The following is a 16683-nucleotide window of genomic DNA, read 5'->3' as shown; positions in this document are numbered from 1 at the left end:
GTGTGATGAAGTCGTCGGTGCGGTAGGGCCGGAACTGCACCTCTGGAGCAAAGACACATGACATTACAGGCTATCAACTTACTTCACGACACAAGCGGTTTTTGGTAACACTTTATGTAACGGAGGGCAGCTAGTGAGAGTTGTGCAGGTAAACCTCACTCCCCTGATCTCAAGAGGGGCACAAACAACTGATGCTAGAGACTACGGTCTTCAGCGTCTTTGTTAGCGCACCCGCCTCCTATGCCAAAAACGTTGGGTTTATTCTCGCTCGGGGTGGGGAAAGTAGGACCAGAGGGTATAAATTGGTGCCGTGACCCAGATGGGAGTGAGTGTAAGGGAGGCTAGTGTATTCGTGTGTGTGTATTCGATTCTCGGGACAAGTAGGACCAGAGGGTATAAATTGGTGCCGTGACCCGGATGGGAGTGAGTGTAAGGGAGGCTAGTGTATTCGTGTGTGTGTATTCGATTCTCGCTCGGAGTGGGGCAAGTAGGACCAGAGGGTATAAACTGGTGCCGTGACCCGGATGGGAGTGAGTGTAAGGGAGGCTAGTGTATTTGTGTGTGTATTCGATTCTCGCTCGGAGTGGGGCAAGTAGGACCAGAGGGTATAAATTGGTGCCGTGACCCGGATGGGAGTGAGTGTAAGGGAGGCTAATGTATTCGTGTGTGTATTCGATTCTCGCTCGGAGTGGGGCAAGTAGGACCAGAGGGTATAAATTGGTGCCGTGACCCGGATGGGAGTGAGTGTAAGGGAGGCTAGTGTATTCGTGTGTGTATTCGATTCTCGCTCGTAGTGGGGCAAGTAGGACCAGAGGGTATAAATTGGTGCCGTGACCCGGATGGGAGTGAGTGTAAGGGAGGCTAGCTAGTGAGAGTTGTGCAGGTAAACCTCACTCCCCTGATCACAAGAGACGCGCTAGAGACTGCGTGGAATAGGACCAGAGGGGTTACATTTACAATAAGGGTTCATTTGTTGACATTAGTTCACTATATAGGTTAACATGAACAACAATGAACAATACAAACAAATTCTGTCATCACCCTCGTGTCATTCCAAACCCATAAGACATTCGTTCTTCTTCAGAACAAAGCTCAGGCATGCTTGCTTGACACATGAGAACCAATGAGGTTCATTCTCGTGTCACGCAGCGCATTTGAGGTTTGAACCGATCAGGTTTGTTCTCGCATGTCAAGCAAGTACGGTTGAGCTTCTGTTTATGTTCGCTGATTAATGTTTATATGTGAATAAAGGCCTAAATTAAATGTTCATAATATAAAGGCCAATTGCCCCTTTGCAGAAGTTTGATTGACAGGCGATCTGACCAATCATAATCCGCCATCTGACATTTTTGTCCAACAAAGCAGTCAGGAGAGTTAGTAGATTAACATGGGTGGATTTGAACTTGAAAAACAGAGTGTACTGACGTCTTTCCGCAGTTAAAACAACATCCCTTCTTATGTTCATTCGTGTTTATTTGATGCTATAAATGAACTAGAAGGAAGAGATGATCGAGCAGCTTTAACTGAGGCTCTACAGCGATCTGTCAGACACATTAAAGAACCACAAAACGGTATTTATTGTTTACATTTCTTTAAAAAATGACCAAATTTGAAAGTTGAGACTTTGTTTCATATCAAAAGTAACCTGTCTGTCAGTGCGTTATCAGTGTCCTCTCTGCTCCGCGATGTATTTTTCACCATGTGAGAACATGTGTGGCTCGAGAGCGGCGTGGCTTGTCGGACATAGCAACAGTAACTAAAGGGGGCGGGTCTTTGCGAACGGTCAATTCACACCGAGACATATAACACGAGACGGATCAGTGTGTCACCCCTGTCGGAGTCGGAATATAATATTATGTTTTGTCAAATGTTACTGGCAAAATGTTAATAAAAATAAAAAAATAAAAAAAACCTGTCGGAGTCTGATGGCGTCTGTCTGAACTTGTTTTCGCCGACTCAACAAGCTGAATGTGATTTAGAAGTGACTGTAATCTGGTGACTCTCGGTGTTGGTCTGTGTGTCTGTACAGTGTGAATTGGCCTTTTCAGTCACTTCTCAGACATTCATGTTCAATCAGTGAAAACAAGAGCAGACCAACGGCGACAGACACACTGATCCAGCAAAACCCGCTGAAGTGTGCGCTGCCGTCTGTCTGTGCAGAGTGAATTAGCCTTAAAGTGATCGTGTCTCTTCAGAAGACTCGGATTTAACCGCCTGATGATTATATGAATTAATTTTATTTTGATCATGTTATGAAGCAGCAGTGATTTGGGTAAATAAGACTTTCAATAGAGGGACAGAAATCTCTCAGATTTCATTAAGAACATCTGTGTTTGGGTTCCAAAGATGAACGAAAGTCTTATGGAAGGGTGAGTGAATGACAGATTTTTTTGCAGCTACATGTATTAAAGTTTAAAATCAAGTTTTTAATGTTGTTTATATGTCTATGTGGTGTTTTTAATATGCTTTAAGACAAACCATGTGCATAAATTCATAAGTCAACACCATTGCTAAATATTTTCTCATTAAAACTGCAGTGAACCAAAGACGGTCTCAAAAACACGCTTTGAAATCGCTGGTGTTTCTGACGTCACAAACGACCTTGTAACCAATCAGATCAACGTGTGATCGTCAACGAGTGGATCTCTGAGCTGGAGCGAGTGAGTGGAGGCGGGGCTCATTTGCATATTCATAGAACCGTGTATACTAAATGAGGCAAGGGTGTAGAGTTACATTAAATCTATTTTAAGGCATTTTTTTTCAAGGAAATAAACATCTAAATATGTCATTTTGATGATCAAATATGAGTTTTAAAGGATAAATTGATTGACTACAGGAGGACTTAAAAGATCTACAGCAAGATGTCAAGGAACCTAAATAAGCTAAGCTTCATTTGAAGAGTCAATGGTGCAATGAAACGAGACTCAAGGTTTCTATGTACCTGTAAAACCGATCTTCTCAAAACACAGCAGGCTGAAGATGCTGTTGTAGAGCTGAAGCTCTCTGCGATGGCTCTGGTCCATCTCATCCAGGATACCCATCAGCTCCATGCCGGTCTTAGACGGGTGGGAACACTCGGCCTCGTGAGCGCTGAGCTCGTGGAACGGCCCGTGCCATGGGCAGCCAATCCGCTTGTACTTGCACTGCGTCACTCTATGTCCAAAAACAAAAAAACAACACCTATTTTTTAAATGACCAACCAACAACTCTAGCAATATACCATATATATATCAATCATCACACAGCTCTATATATAATGTTGGATATCTTAGCATATCCAACTTTACTATTGACCAGCTACAATCTACTAAATGCGACTATAAGGCATGAAGATAAGATATTATGTCCCGGTTTCACAGACAGGGTTTAGATTAAGCCAGGTTAGTTCAATAAAAGTGACTTTTATAAACGTGCCTTAGAAAAAATACATTACTGATGTGTATCTTGAGACAAAACAATGGCATATTTTAAGAAATTTCAGTGCAAGTTGCTTTGTTAAAACAGCTCAAACATGCATTTTAGCCTGGGACTAGTTTAAGCCTCGTCTGTGAAACCGGCCACATAAACATTAACATCATGATTTTCTGCAAAGCTGCTTTAAACCTATGTTATATGAATAAAATTGACTTGACTTAAATCTTTTGTATTGTATCTCAGTTTGCTTGTTGATTGCATATCAAATTTAAAGAGATTTATTTTTTTATGTGAGTGAATGCATGAGACTTGTATAGTCCAAGCCAAGTGACTATGTTTATACATCTTCATGACTAATTAAGACTAAAATAGGGAGGATTCACTAAACACGAATTGTGCCCACTGACAGCGCAATTATTTATTTGCACCAAAGTCCCTTTAAGGCCAGACATCTTGGTAATGCTGAAGACACATATGATCACAGTGGCCTCATATGTGATGCTAAAGCACGAAAGTAAATCACTATGGATGAAAACATCTAAAAATCGTCTCTTTAAATGAATGTGTGCTCAACTACACGTCTGGATTTGTGCCTGGTTACAATGAATGGTGACAATTTATTTTAAGGTGATGTAGTTACACATGTACTTACCATAGTAATAACAGTAAATAATGCATAATTACAAGCAACTAACCCTAACCCAAACCCTAACCATAATTCTATAGGAAGTACATGCAGTTAATTAATATTATTCCGTACTTATTTGAGTAAGTACAACGTAACTATGTCACCTTAAAATTAATTTTCACTAGAAAACGGACACAAACATCTCTTTTAAACAAGCTTTTTCACTGCTTTTCGAAAGTTGTAATAGGCCAACATTAAAGTCACCATGAAATCAAAATTGACAATTCTTATTTTTTTATGGAATATTCCAGTATTTATTATAAATAATCTGTGCACATCAGTATTTATTTAAAACAAAAAAACATATGCCCTCATAGTCTTTAATCAGAAACAGTAACATTCCCGTTGCCTCGCAAAGACGTCTCTCCTCTGATGAGGGCTGGGAATTAAGCTTGTCCAAGGGCCAGTTTCAACTCTTCCCCTCCAGCAACCTGTCACTCACATGAAACCATCGTAGCAATTAGAATAAAAAAAGTCCAAAGGGAAATTGATTTTTAACGAGAATTTATAAACCATTAAAAACAGCCCTACTGTGAGCTACGAGATTGCTAATCGATGCTATATGCTATTGTTGAAGCCGTCAGTCCGCATTATGTTAAATCAATGGTGAAAACCGACATTACCCATGATTCTGTGCAGAAAACTCCACCAATCAGGGTCAGAATTTCTCCATAACTTTTAATTAGATTTTTTTGCAATGCTTCATGGGATTGCAGTTCTTTCTCTCACTAAAGCCGTCCTTTTGTCTAATTTTCAAATACACTTTTGCTTTAAATCAAAGTTTGTAATTTTGTAGCTGGTTGGTTTGGTTCATGGCTTATAACACTTTACCAAAGTGCTTCCGGAACAAAAATACTTCCGGAACAAAGGCTGCTGAAAAAGTGTGCGGGCACTAATGCACTATATATTTACAAAAGCAGCGTGTTGTGCTGAAAATAATCATGACGGATTTAAGCAGTGATTGTGCAGCACTACACAAGTGTTTAGTGAATTCGCCCCATGGCTTTCCAGCGTAATGTGTTTAGTGAAGGGGTGCAGCAGTACCTGTCCTGGCACTCCTCTGTTTGGTGGCGCTCGAGGCCTGAGCGAGGGAACTGTTTGAGGCAGTAGCTGCACTCAGAGGGCAGTTCACTCACGGCTTTCTCCACCGCCAGGTTCCTGCAACACAGACTCTTACTGATCTCACAGCGGCAGTTAGGACACGTGGCCTGCTCCTCTTTGAGGCGCGCGTCAGCGAGCAGGTGGATGAAGCAGCCGGCGCACATCAGGTGCCCGTTTGTACACTGTGAAATGAGAGCACACATCTTCAGCCCACAAACAGAGCTCAAACCATCTCACAGGGAGTTTGATGCAAAACACAAGGGCGCAGGATGGCATTTCCTCATTTTCCTCAAAGAGAGATTCCTGTAAATAAGAGCTGTGTCCGTAATCACCCCCTATACCCTTAAATAGAGCACTATTTGAGGTGACAGCCATTTGTAATGGTCTAATATGTGACCCTGGATCACAAAACCAGTCACGAGTCGAACGGGTATATTTGTGGCAATAGCCAACAATACAATGTATGGCTCAAAATTATCGATTTTTCTTTTATGCCAAAAATCATTAGGATATTAAGTAAAGATCATGGGGGTCAGCCCTATGTTCCCATATATATACAGTGAGGAAAATAAGTATTTGAACACCCTGCTATTTTGCAAGTTCTCCCACTTAGAAATCATGGAGGGGTCTGAAATTGTCATCGTAGGTGCATGTCCACTGTGAGAGACATAATCTAAAAAAAAAAATCCAGAAATCACAATGTATGATTTTTTATTTGTATTATATAGCTGCAAATAAGTATTTGAACACCTGAGAAAATCAATGTTAATATTTGGTACAGTAGCCTTTGTTTGCAATTACAGAGGTCAAACGTTTCCTGTAGTTTTTCACCAGGTTTGCACACACTGCAGGAGGGATTTTGGCCCACTCCTCCACACAGATCTTCTCTAGATCAGTCAGGTTTCTGAGCTGTCGTTGAGAAACACAGAGTTTGAGCTCCCTCCAAAGATTCTCTATTGGGTTTAGGTCTGGAGACTGGCTAGGCCACCCCAGAACCTTGATATGCTTCTTACAGAGCCACTCCTTGGTTATCCTGGCTGTGTGCTTCGGGTCATTGTCATGTTGGAAGACCCAGCCTCGACCCATCTTCAATGCTCTAACTGAGGGAAGGAGGTTGTTCCCCAAAATCTCGCAATACATGGCCCCGGTCATCCTCTCCTTAATACAGTGCAGTCGCCCTGTCCCATGTGCAGAAAAACACCCCCAAAGCATGATGCTACCACCCCTATGCTTCACAGTAGGGATGGTACTCATCATTCTTCTTCCTCCAAACACGTTTAGTGGAATTATGACCAAAAAGTTCTATTTTGGTCTCATCTGACCACATGACTTTCTCCCATCACTCCTCTGGATCATCCAAATGGTCATTGGCAAACTTAAGACGGGCCTTGACATGTGCTGGTTAAAGCAGGGGAACCTTCCGTGCCATGCATGATTTCAAACCATGACGTCTTAGTGTATTACCAACAGTAACCTTGGAAACGGTGGTCCCAGCTCTTTTCAGGTCATTGACCAGCTCCTCCCGTGTAGTTCTGGGCTGATTTCTCACCTTTCTTAGGATCATTGAGACCCCACGAGGTGAGATCTTGCATGGAGCCCCAGTCCGAGGGAGATTGACAGTCATGTTTAGCTTCTTCCATTTTCTAATGATTGCTCCAACAGTGGACCTTTTTTCACCAAGCTGCTTGGCAATTTCCCCGTAGCCCTTTCCAGCCTTGTGGAGGTGTACAATTTTGTCTCTAGTGTCTTTGGACAGCTCTTTGGTCTTGGCCATGTTAGTAGTTGGATTCTTACTGATTGTATGGGGTGGATAGGTGTCTTTATGCAGCTAACGACCTCAAACAGGTGCATCTAATGTAGGATAATAAATGGAGTGGAGGTGGACATTTTAAAGGCAGACTAACAGGTCTTTGAGGGTCAGAATTCTAGCTGATAGACAGGTGTTCAAATACTTATTTGCAGCTGTATCATACAAATAAATAGTTAAAAAATCATATATTGTGATTTCTGGATTTTTTTTTTTTAGATTATGTCTCTCACAGTGGACATGCACCTATGATGACAATTTCAGACCCCTCCTGCAAAATAGCAGGGTGTTCAAATACTTATTTTCCTCACTGTATATATATATATATAAATTATTTTTTTATTCTAGTTTTAATAATTGTAAGTACTTCAACTTGTTTTATTTCGGTTAGTTGCCAAAGCAACATTTCTATATTTTTTTTTTTTAAGTTTTTAATTTAAAGTATTTCATATAAAATTGTGTGTTTTTTTTATCAAATCTTTATTTGAATTACCAGAACTTATATTAATAGATTTAGTTTCAGTTAACAATGATAACACTGATGCAATATTCTCGTTTTATGATTAGTTCATGGTTTCATTTGAATAATTCTGTTACTGGTTTACTAATTCACCAGCAGATCCATTTCACTGGAGATAAAGTCTGTTGAGTCTGCTTTTGATTAATTCAGTGGTCAGTTGATTTTTTTCTCCCTGGCTTGTTTGTTTTGCTCCAGGACTTGCACATGTCCGTCTCATTTGATAGGATTCAACCCCTGATTCTGTAATAAACGGATTACACGGCATGATGCGCTGACACCTCCTCCCTCAATCACATGGGCTTCGGTGTGAGAGGATGTCAGTTTTCTCATGATCGGTGTAATGTGTGTCAACTATTTCCTCTAGTTTCAGCAAAACACGCAAACAAAATGACCACCCTAGTGTGGATTTATCCAATTATTATTTATTAAGTCATTAAATGGACACTTGTAAAAAAGTAAACGTGGGTGTGCAAACCTAAAACGCCAGCACATGTGAACAAAGTGTGTGAAAACATGAGAGGAAGTTCTTTTACAGCTGGTTTAGCCTGTGGCTTCAGAGGGATTATATGGGGTGCATATTTGGGGGAGGGGTGATCAGAAGAGGCCAGCAGCGATTGGGTTAAACAGGTCATGTGACCACCCTGATTGTCATGTTGGCCTTTGAAGGCAGAAAACAGCTGCTCAGGTCTGTATCACGTGAAGTGTAGAATCTGAAACCTTCGAAAATAACATCATACCTGCTCTTTAAAAAAAAATTCATGTACCTGGAATGGCAAATATGTGCATTTTATTAGACATTTTTTTCCACACACATTATGAGTCACAGACAGTGTGCAATCAGCTGTATTATATGGAAATACAATAGACAAACAATCACAATGACAAAAAGATACCCCCCTTTGTGTCATATCTATAACAACAGGCTGTATCCCACTAATATCTCTTGCATAGAGGATGCTGTGTAGTGTACTTTGATAGCTGCATTATGTTTATGGTATGTACGTCATGCATACGGATTTCTCTGCATTGTAAGTCTCCATAATGGCTTTGTTTACCTGGTACACCGAGGCTTTAGGCAGGTCCAGGCACACCGTGCAGCAGAGCACCGAGTACAGGCGCTCCTCGAGCTTCCCCGCCTCTCCTTCCTGGTGCCTCACGCGCTTCTTAGGCGGTGCGTCCGGGTCGGCCTCGGAACCAGGACCGTCTCTCCGCACACCGGACTCCTCCTGGATACCGGCCAGTCCTGCGCTCCCCGGACCCGCATCCAGGACACCCCCCACAGGACCGACACCCAGCCCCGAAGATGAGGAGCCTGGGGCGGCCGCGACGCCTAATTCCATCCGCTCTTCCATCGAAGACATCCGAATGAGTCACGAGGGGTATTTGGGCTGACTGAGCACAGGATCCGCTGAATGTCAGGGTGAGATTTTCAGCTTTTTCCAGGTAGTTGGCCTTTAATGATGGGGGGGTCTGGACAGCCAACAATGCACTCAGTTGTAAACCATCAAACGTCAGTTCAAATAGGCTAATTTGGGGTAATATGATACTAGGTAAAGGGACAGTGGATATAATTTCATCTGTGTTTTACTGCGGGTTGGCCTGCATGGATGCCTGTAAAAATTTTTGGATAGATCTCAGGTAAGCTTCGGCTCTCAGCTTGTGAAAAGAGAGAGAGAGAGAGAGGAAAAAAAACAGCAAAGACTCAACAAAACAACAGGCTGTTGTTTAGGTCCGTTATCCGCCGTGACAGCACGCACACGGCGACTCTCTGCGACCGGGCCGGGCTCTTTCCCTCCGGTACACCTTCCGATCACAACCGAGCCACTCCGACACGATCCGGATTCTCCCGAAAGCCTATAAGTTATCAGTTTGCTGCAGAGTCTCTTCGATAGTCCTTCCCTTAATCTACACTGCCATCTTTGTTTTTTTCCTGACTGTCTCCTCCTCTGCCCCTGTCCGCTTGTCCCTTTCTGATTCTGCCAATCCGAGGTCGGTTTGCTCAGCGCGAGCTGAAGAACAAGCGAATCCTGTCATCCGTTATTGAACTGTCAGTGAATGCGTTGCCACTAGTAAAGATGGCCGCTCGGCCCTTCTCGATCGCGCTTCCTGATTGGCTGCAACAAATGTTGTGCTTCATCAGATGACTGGGGATATTTAAAGAGCTATGCTTTTGCGCATGCGCACCGGTCTCCTGCGGGTCATGGCTGAAGCGTTTTTTTTTGTTGTTGTTTTTTTTTAAGAGAAAGGTGATCAAAAACTTTTGTAATTTGGATAGCGTGGTGCTTGGTTTTGTTAGTAGATTTGTTTATGTTTTATTGTGCTAGTTTGTCGCATTATTGTCATGGCCATTATAGTACAAAGAAAGAGTAAAAAGGTGAGCAAACCTTTTCATACCATGGTCAAAATCCCACAACACTCCTCATATGCGACAAAATGGCAACGTCATCGTGGGTTGTCATTCATATAAATTATTATACTTGACAGAATAATGAATGGACGAATTTTTTTTTTTATCGGATACATAGGTTTTTAAAAACATGTTACACATTTTAAGCTGCTTTATAATCTCTCTTTTTTTTTAAATCACCTTTTGAAGTTATTTTTATTTTTTTGACCCGAAACCAGAATGACCCCTGGGGGAGGGGAAACGGCCTCAGCCAATCAAATGTCGCGGTCTATGATGGACTGGTTTGGGCAAGACAGCTGTCAGTCTAGTTTCCCCAACCTGCATGAGCTTTGTGTTGAATGGGGGATGGGAGTGTGTTTCCTGATTATATACTGAAGAATACTATAATATATATATTATTAAATGTGCATATAACAATGTAACAAAGAAGGTATTAATTGCGCTGAGATTAATAGTGTTTTTATGCACATCATACCTAGTACACTTAAAATATACCACATTTACAATGAAGGTTGAAGGGATAAAGTCACCTGACAAGGACAAAGGGCTTTCTTCATTAATTATTACCACTGAACACTTGGTATTCAGATCTTACCATAATTATGATGATAATGAAAATGTATTTATTGATTATCATAAGTAATCATATGTGCTTCAGCAAGAACAGGACAGTTATATAGGTTGATAACTGCCTGTTCTGTCAACAAAAATATGAATATTATTTGTATGCATTAGTCTGAATTACTATTATTAATTTTGGGCGATACTTTAAATGCCTTATATGTCTTATAAAGGTGTGTAATTTTGTAATTACAGAGAAAAGAAATTAAAACGTCAACCAAACATTTATCATCATAAAAATATTATTTTACTGACCACATTATAGAAACGTGTATCCGAACAGCTAGTAGAGTTTAATCGTATTATCCTACTACACAGTACTCATAATGTTTCAAAATAACATTAACAAAAATAACTTTAACAGAAAATGCTGAAAAAGACTAAAACAAATATAAAGACGTGCTATGAATACTAAATACTTAGCCCAACTATTTCCACACACATTGGCACTCAAGTAATAGAGGCCGAGCTTGACTGATACTTCTTAAAAAACAAAACTAGTCCTTCCTTATTGAAATGTTTCTTTTTTACAGTTTCTTTCATGCAGTCTCTCTTTTAGACACAGATCAAGAAGAAAATGTCAAATAATTAGAGGCTCGCACATACAAAAACAACATTCAAATAAAGCCCTTCTTTAGTCAGTAAATAATCTCATAATAATAATGTGTAATAATGTCCTGGGTCATTTCATTAGTGACCTGTAGGCCCACACAGAATAAACACTGAATTCGTATTTGTTTTTAAATATTGGATTATACAAGATAACTATTTTATAACAAGAGAATTATAGCAAGAAGAGTAACAGGCAATTTTTGAGTGGCTAGTAATAGCAAGCTAGCTTTGAAAGCATAAGATTCGGACCGAATGCAATGATTGGATGAACATGTTTTGGTCCTGAGACTTCCACAGAGGATATATCTGTACATGTTTTCATATTGAGACCACTATTATGGATTGCTATCAGGATGTGAAGAGAGTTTCAACCAGGATAACAAAAAGTGTTTATAAAACAAAGTGCCTACCCTTCCTTGAGAGCAGAAATGTGAATTGAGTGCAGATTTCACCTGGGCCTGATGGTGATTAGGTCAAAAACGGTGAACTTTCTGTCAGTATCAGTGCTTAGAGTATGTGTGTAGGTTGAGAGAGAGAGAGAAGACACTAAATGTTTTTGTCAGTCGTACCGTCCCTCTTTTTCACATTCACATGGCCTGTGTTTGTCCTGACTCTTTTGGTCTTTTCATATATCATTGGTTTCTTCTAGTCACCCTTACCCTTTAACTAACGCATTACTCAGCAGGATACTCTTGTTTTGAGTCCGTATCTTCTTGCTGTGCTGGTTTCTCAGGTACGTGCTGATCTGTGGTATTTTGAATGTTTGTTGTGGTGTCTTCTGCATGGGATGAATATTGTTTCTTGCTCATCATGTTTTGAATCTCTTCAATCTCCTGGTTTCTGTCATGTGCGTTGATATCTGGTTCATAGTTATTGTTCAGTATGTTCTCGTGAATTTGTGCTGCGTGGAATTTCTCGGCCAACATCTCTGGCTTGTGAGAATCTCTCTTATTAATTTCCAGCTGTCTGTTTAGTCTCTGGCTCTCAGCTGTGGCGTGAGTGGCCTTTGCCGCCCCCTTATGGTCTTTTTGTGCTGCTGCATGTTGAAGCCAATCATGCTGTAGGGTTTGACTTGCTGTCAAACGTCTATTCGGGTTGACCTCCAGTAGAGCCCTGACTAGAGCTTTAGCCCCTGGAAACACACACACATCAACACTTGTCATGTGTTTAGATCACAGCATTACAGCAGATCTGAAGAGTTTACAGGAACGAATCTAAATTCTCTCATTCACTCCACCTGAGAATATAGAGTATCTTTGAAGATACGAGTTTGAAACAGCATGAGGTTGAGTAAATTATGACAGCTTTTTCAATTTGGGGTGAACTAACACTTAAATCTCTTTATATTTGTAGGGGGTCAAATGTTGAGAGTTCAAGATCTCACCCTCGGACACGTTATCCCAGTAAGGGGACAGAAAGTGGACTTCTCCCTTCTGGATGAGGCGGAATAGTTCCTCTTGATTACGATCTGGACTGCGGAACGGAGGGAAGCCACTGAGCAGCACAAACAGTATAACACCCATCGCCCAAACATCCACTCCAACACCGTAACCTGGTCAAATATAGACATACACACGCATCGCTGATCACAGAGCTGTAGCTCAGGTTTTTTGTGTCCAGTTTTTGTGGTTCAGACTTTACCTGTCTCAGCAAGTATCTCTGGAGCAACATATGTAGGTGTGCCACAAACTGTGAACACTGGCTCCGTTACCACCATGGCTAAGCCAAAATCTGCCAACTTCAGATTCAGACTTCCATTGCCATGCCGCTGTACCTAGAATCAGTAAAAAAATAAAATAAAATTGTATTGTTCACTGTTTTTAAATGCATGACCAATACAATACTAAGTGGTTGTAAAGTAGCCATACTGCTACTGAATCTGTTGTAATGAATCTGTTTAAGATCGGTTCGTCTTAACCGGTCCTCATTTGTAGTGTTGGAAATCTGATTCATTCTATTGAATCGGTTCGTTCGGATGTTTTATGTAAATAAACAGATTAATAACTATTCTTCCGTTCCTTGTCCTATGTATTCTGTTTTTCACTCATTTAAGTAAATGTTGTTGTATTTAGTAGTAGGCTAATGTTATATTATTTGGTTATATTATAATTTAAAAAAATGTTGGTAGTCTATGAAATAATGCTTAGCATTTATAACTAAAACAATAAAATAAAAAAACATTTTCGGTGATTTAAATAAGCTGAAATAAAATAACATACATTTTAGATGAAAAACTAAAATTAGATATTACTGAGATTAATAAACTGAAATTAATACATTTAAGATGATTTTAAGTTGAGTGACTAGAATGAAAACAGAAATAAATAAAGTTATGTAGCCTATATAAAAAAAAAAAATACAAATTACAACAAAACGGAATATAGATAACTATAACAATAACTATAAAGATTTTGTTTTAAAAATCGTTCTAAATTGAAAGAATAGCGGTGTCCACACCACAACTATAATGATAACGACACAGAGGAACGATGTATTTGGAATCGTTTTCATGAAAACACTGACAGCCAATCAGAATCCATCCTGCTTTAAAGAGCACGCGGATTTAAAGAGACAGGCCACAAAACTGCAGCGTCCACACAAGCGGACAATAACGTTCCGTTGAATGCTCGAGCTCTTAAAGCAGGGTGGATTCTGATTGGCTGTCAATGTTTTCATCATTAATCAGCTGGAAGAAATGTTCTGTAAGTGATTCCAACGATATTGTTTCTCTGTGCCGTTATCGCTATAGTTGTGGTGTGGACTGCTGCTATCCTTCTTTAGAATGATTTTTATAACTTTATCATTATCGTCCTTGGTGTGAACGGGCCTTAAAGGGATAGTTCACTTTGAAATTAAATTTTGGTATGTTTTAGCTTACCTCAAGGGCATCCAAGATGTAGGTGTCTTTGTTTCCGCAGTAGTTTCAATTTTGATATTTTTAGGTCAAACCGTTCTTGTCTGTCAGTCGTATAATGCAGGTCTATGGTCACCACCTCAAAGAGCATGCACAGAGAAGTCCAAATTAAACAATTCCCCATCGTAAGTACACACTGATGGCCTAAGACACGAAACGAGCAGTTTGTGTGAGAAAACGAACAGTATTTATATCGTTTTTACCTCTACACAACCAAGTCCAAGTGACCTGAGGGCGCGCGCGCTTCTTGGTGTGTGACGTGTGCGCGCGTTCTGGCTTAGTCTGCGCAAGCACCGGAAGTGTACAAGAGGTATAAACGATATAAATACTGTTCATTTTCTCACACAAACCGCTCGTTTCGTGTCTTAGGCCATCAATGTGTACTTACGATGGGGAATTGTTTAATTTGGACTCTGTGCATGCTCTTTGAGGTGGTGACCATAGACCTGCATTATACGACTGACAGACAAGAACGGTTTGACCTAAAAATATCAAAGTTGAAACTACTGCGGAAACAAAGACACCTACATCTTGGATGCCCTTGAGGTAAGCTAAAACATACCAAAATTTAATTTCAAAGTGAACTATCCCTTTAAGGCTGAATTTGAGTAACTCTCATCTCTTACCAGCAGGTTTTCAGGTTTGATGTCTCGATGTGCAATGCTCTTGTTGTGGATGTATTCCAGCGCCTGACTGATATCCGTGATCATGCACGCAGCTCTCGGCTCAGTAAACCTGCCGCTCTGAGTGATGGCGTCGAACAGATCTCCTCCGGTGACCAGCTCCATCAGCAGGTAGACGTGTGTGTCCGTGTGGTGAGAACGAAACAGCTGGATGAGCCGAGGATGTTCCAGACTTCGCAGCAGAGCGATCTCATTCTGGATCATGTGACCGCGTCCCTGCAGCTTAGCGTTGTCCACAATCTTCATGGCGAAGGTTTCACCCAGGCCTTTCACACGGCACTCTCTGACCACCGCAAAGTTCCCGTCTCCCACCACACGACCCATGTCGTAACAGCGCTCGATGTCCTCCAGAGAGAGTTCTGCACCGTCAGGTGGGACGTTACCCTGCAAGTCTTTCTGATCCTGCTTATTAATGTCCCGCTCAGTTATTATCAGAGCGTTTTGAGGAACAGAAGGGCTAGATTTCATATTGGCAACATGCTTATCAGCTTTCAGCGGTCTATGCTGTGCTTTTTCCAAAGAAACCAAATTGTTTTGAGATGTACTACTTTTATTACTGGGGTTATTCGTCCTGTCCGGTTGAGAACTCCGACTGCTTCTGATTGGAGGAATAGGAGGGACGCATCCTCGACAGCTCCGGCAGAAAAGAGCGTCTCTCTTTCGTTCCTCTTTCTTCGGCTCCTTCTCATCTTCTTTCAGCAGGTCAGCTTTCCTCCTCCGTAGTTCTCTTTGCCGTTCTCTCTTCAGCTTTTGCCTTCCAACAGGCTGCAGGTTGTTGACCGGTGGTTGGTTCACCTGATGATCCCGCACCGCAGGTAAGGACACCTCAGGATCATCATCATGGAAACCACTATCCGCTTTAGTGGCCTTGGGTCTCAGGATACGCTCCCAAACCCTCAGCAGGTGTTCGCAGTGCCCGGGGTTGTCCGGATAGAGCTCATCCAGAGCGGCACTTATATCCTCAAGCGACGGTCGGGTATTTCCGAAGGCCAGGAAAGCGTGATCGAAGCGGAAGAAGTCAGCCAGGCTTTGGATCTCTCGGCCAGAAGGGCTAAAGAGACGTCGTATTCGAGCGTTGTTCCAGCAGGGGAAGCCCAGCGCCTCGGACACATCCGCCACGAGCTGCTCGAAGGTCTGCACAGCGCGCCGGTTCAACAGCAGCGAGATCTTCCTCACGCCGTCCTGTCCACACGCTCGCACCACGCTCACGATCCGCGGGCGCACAGGGCTTGATTCTGCGTGCCTGGCGTGATAACCACTCGCTCTGGAGACTCCTGCCTCCTCCCAATGACACACGGGGCTTTCTGAAGGCCCAAAGTCTGTCAGGGGCCTTCGGGGTCTGGATCTGTGCAGGTAAGAGGGAAGAGGTTGCCGAGGGGCAACATTTGGGCATTTTGGCAGTTTAATCCTTTGATCTGGAACACATACATGTCTCGTTAGGATACAATTTGCTTTTTTTTTTTTTTTTTTTTTTTGTTAGTAGAGCAACTCGTCCAAAGATCTGCTTTGTTCATCAAAAATGTAGCACATTTAAAATTGCTTGATCAGATTTTGGAGGAGAAAAAAAAAAAGCTTATACAGGCGAATTAAAGAGGAAGTGTGCAACATTAATAATTGAGAGCTGGTGTGTATTGAGGAGCAATGCCGAGACATGCAGATTCTCAAATTGCACCGCATGCTCCAGGGGTAACGGAAAAGGATCAAATCTGATCATGTCGGATCACTTTACTCAGCTTGCGCAGCTTGTTTACTTTCTTTCTTTCTTTCTTTCTTTCTTTCTCTCCTTGCATGCACTAAACACATGTCTGACTTCTTTAAGTGGAAGGATGCAGGAGGCATTAAGAAATTGAACACCAAAAACACTCAAAGACGCTGTTTCCCTTTTAAGTCACTAAGAAAGATCTTTTGAAAGAAAG

The 16683-nt window shown here is 41.6% G+C and overlaps 3 protein-coding genes across 3 annotated transcripts in view; 1 reads left to right on the top strand and 2 right to left on the bottom strand.

Moving 5' to 3' along the window:
* zftraf1 (zinc finger TRAF-type containing 1) overlaps nt 1–8891 on the bottom strand; it is a gene marked incomplete at its 5' end in the record, with an annotated part of 10679 nt that extends 1788 nt beyond the window's left edge. The window contains 4 exons of the mRNA XM_079879151.1: nt 1–42; nt 2942–3153; nt 5147–5385; nt 8586–8891. The exon at nt 1–42 is cut by the window's left edge and continues 1788 nt beyond it. Of these exons, the coding sequence (XP_079735277.1) occupies nt 1–42; nt 2942–3153; nt 5147–5385; nt 8586–8891 (799 nt within the window). The remainder of the gene's footprint in view (nt 43–2941; nt 3154–5146; nt 5386–8585) is intronic.
* The window catches only part of fabp3 (fatty acid binding protein 3, muscle and heart), a 19320-nt gene continuing 11337 nt past the window's right edge, over nt 8701–16683 (top strand). The window contains exon 1 of the mRNA XM_079879164.1: nt 8701–8950. The gene's annotated coding sequence lies outside the window, so the exon portion shown is untranslated. The remainder of the gene's footprint in view (nt 8951–16683) is intronic.
* The window catches only part of dclk3 (doublecortin-like kinase 3), a gene marked incomplete at its 3' end in the record, with an annotated part of 5595 nt that continues 756 nt past the window's right edge, over nt 11845–16683 (bottom strand). Inside the window, exons 2-5 of the mRNA XM_079878796.1 lie at nt 14711–16182; nt 12812–12944; nt 12555–12722; nt 11845–12302 (exon numbers count right to left, since the gene is read on the bottom strand). Of these exons, the coding sequence (XP_079734922.1) occupies nt 11845–12302; nt 12555–12722; nt 12812–12944; nt 14711–16182 (2231 nt within the window). The remainder of the gene's footprint in view (nt 12303–12554; nt 12723–12811; nt 12945–14710; nt 16183–16683) is intronic.

This window comes from Squalius cephalus, assembly GCF_949319135.1.
Source record: "Squalius cephalus genome assembly, chromosome: 8".
Taxonomy (NCBI): domain Eukaryota; kingdom Metazoa; phylum Chordata; class Actinopteri; order Cypriniformes; family Leuciscidae; genus Squalius; species Squalius cephalus.
Note: the sequence above shows the minus strand (reverse complement) of the source record. Positions and strands in the feature narration are given on the sequence as shown.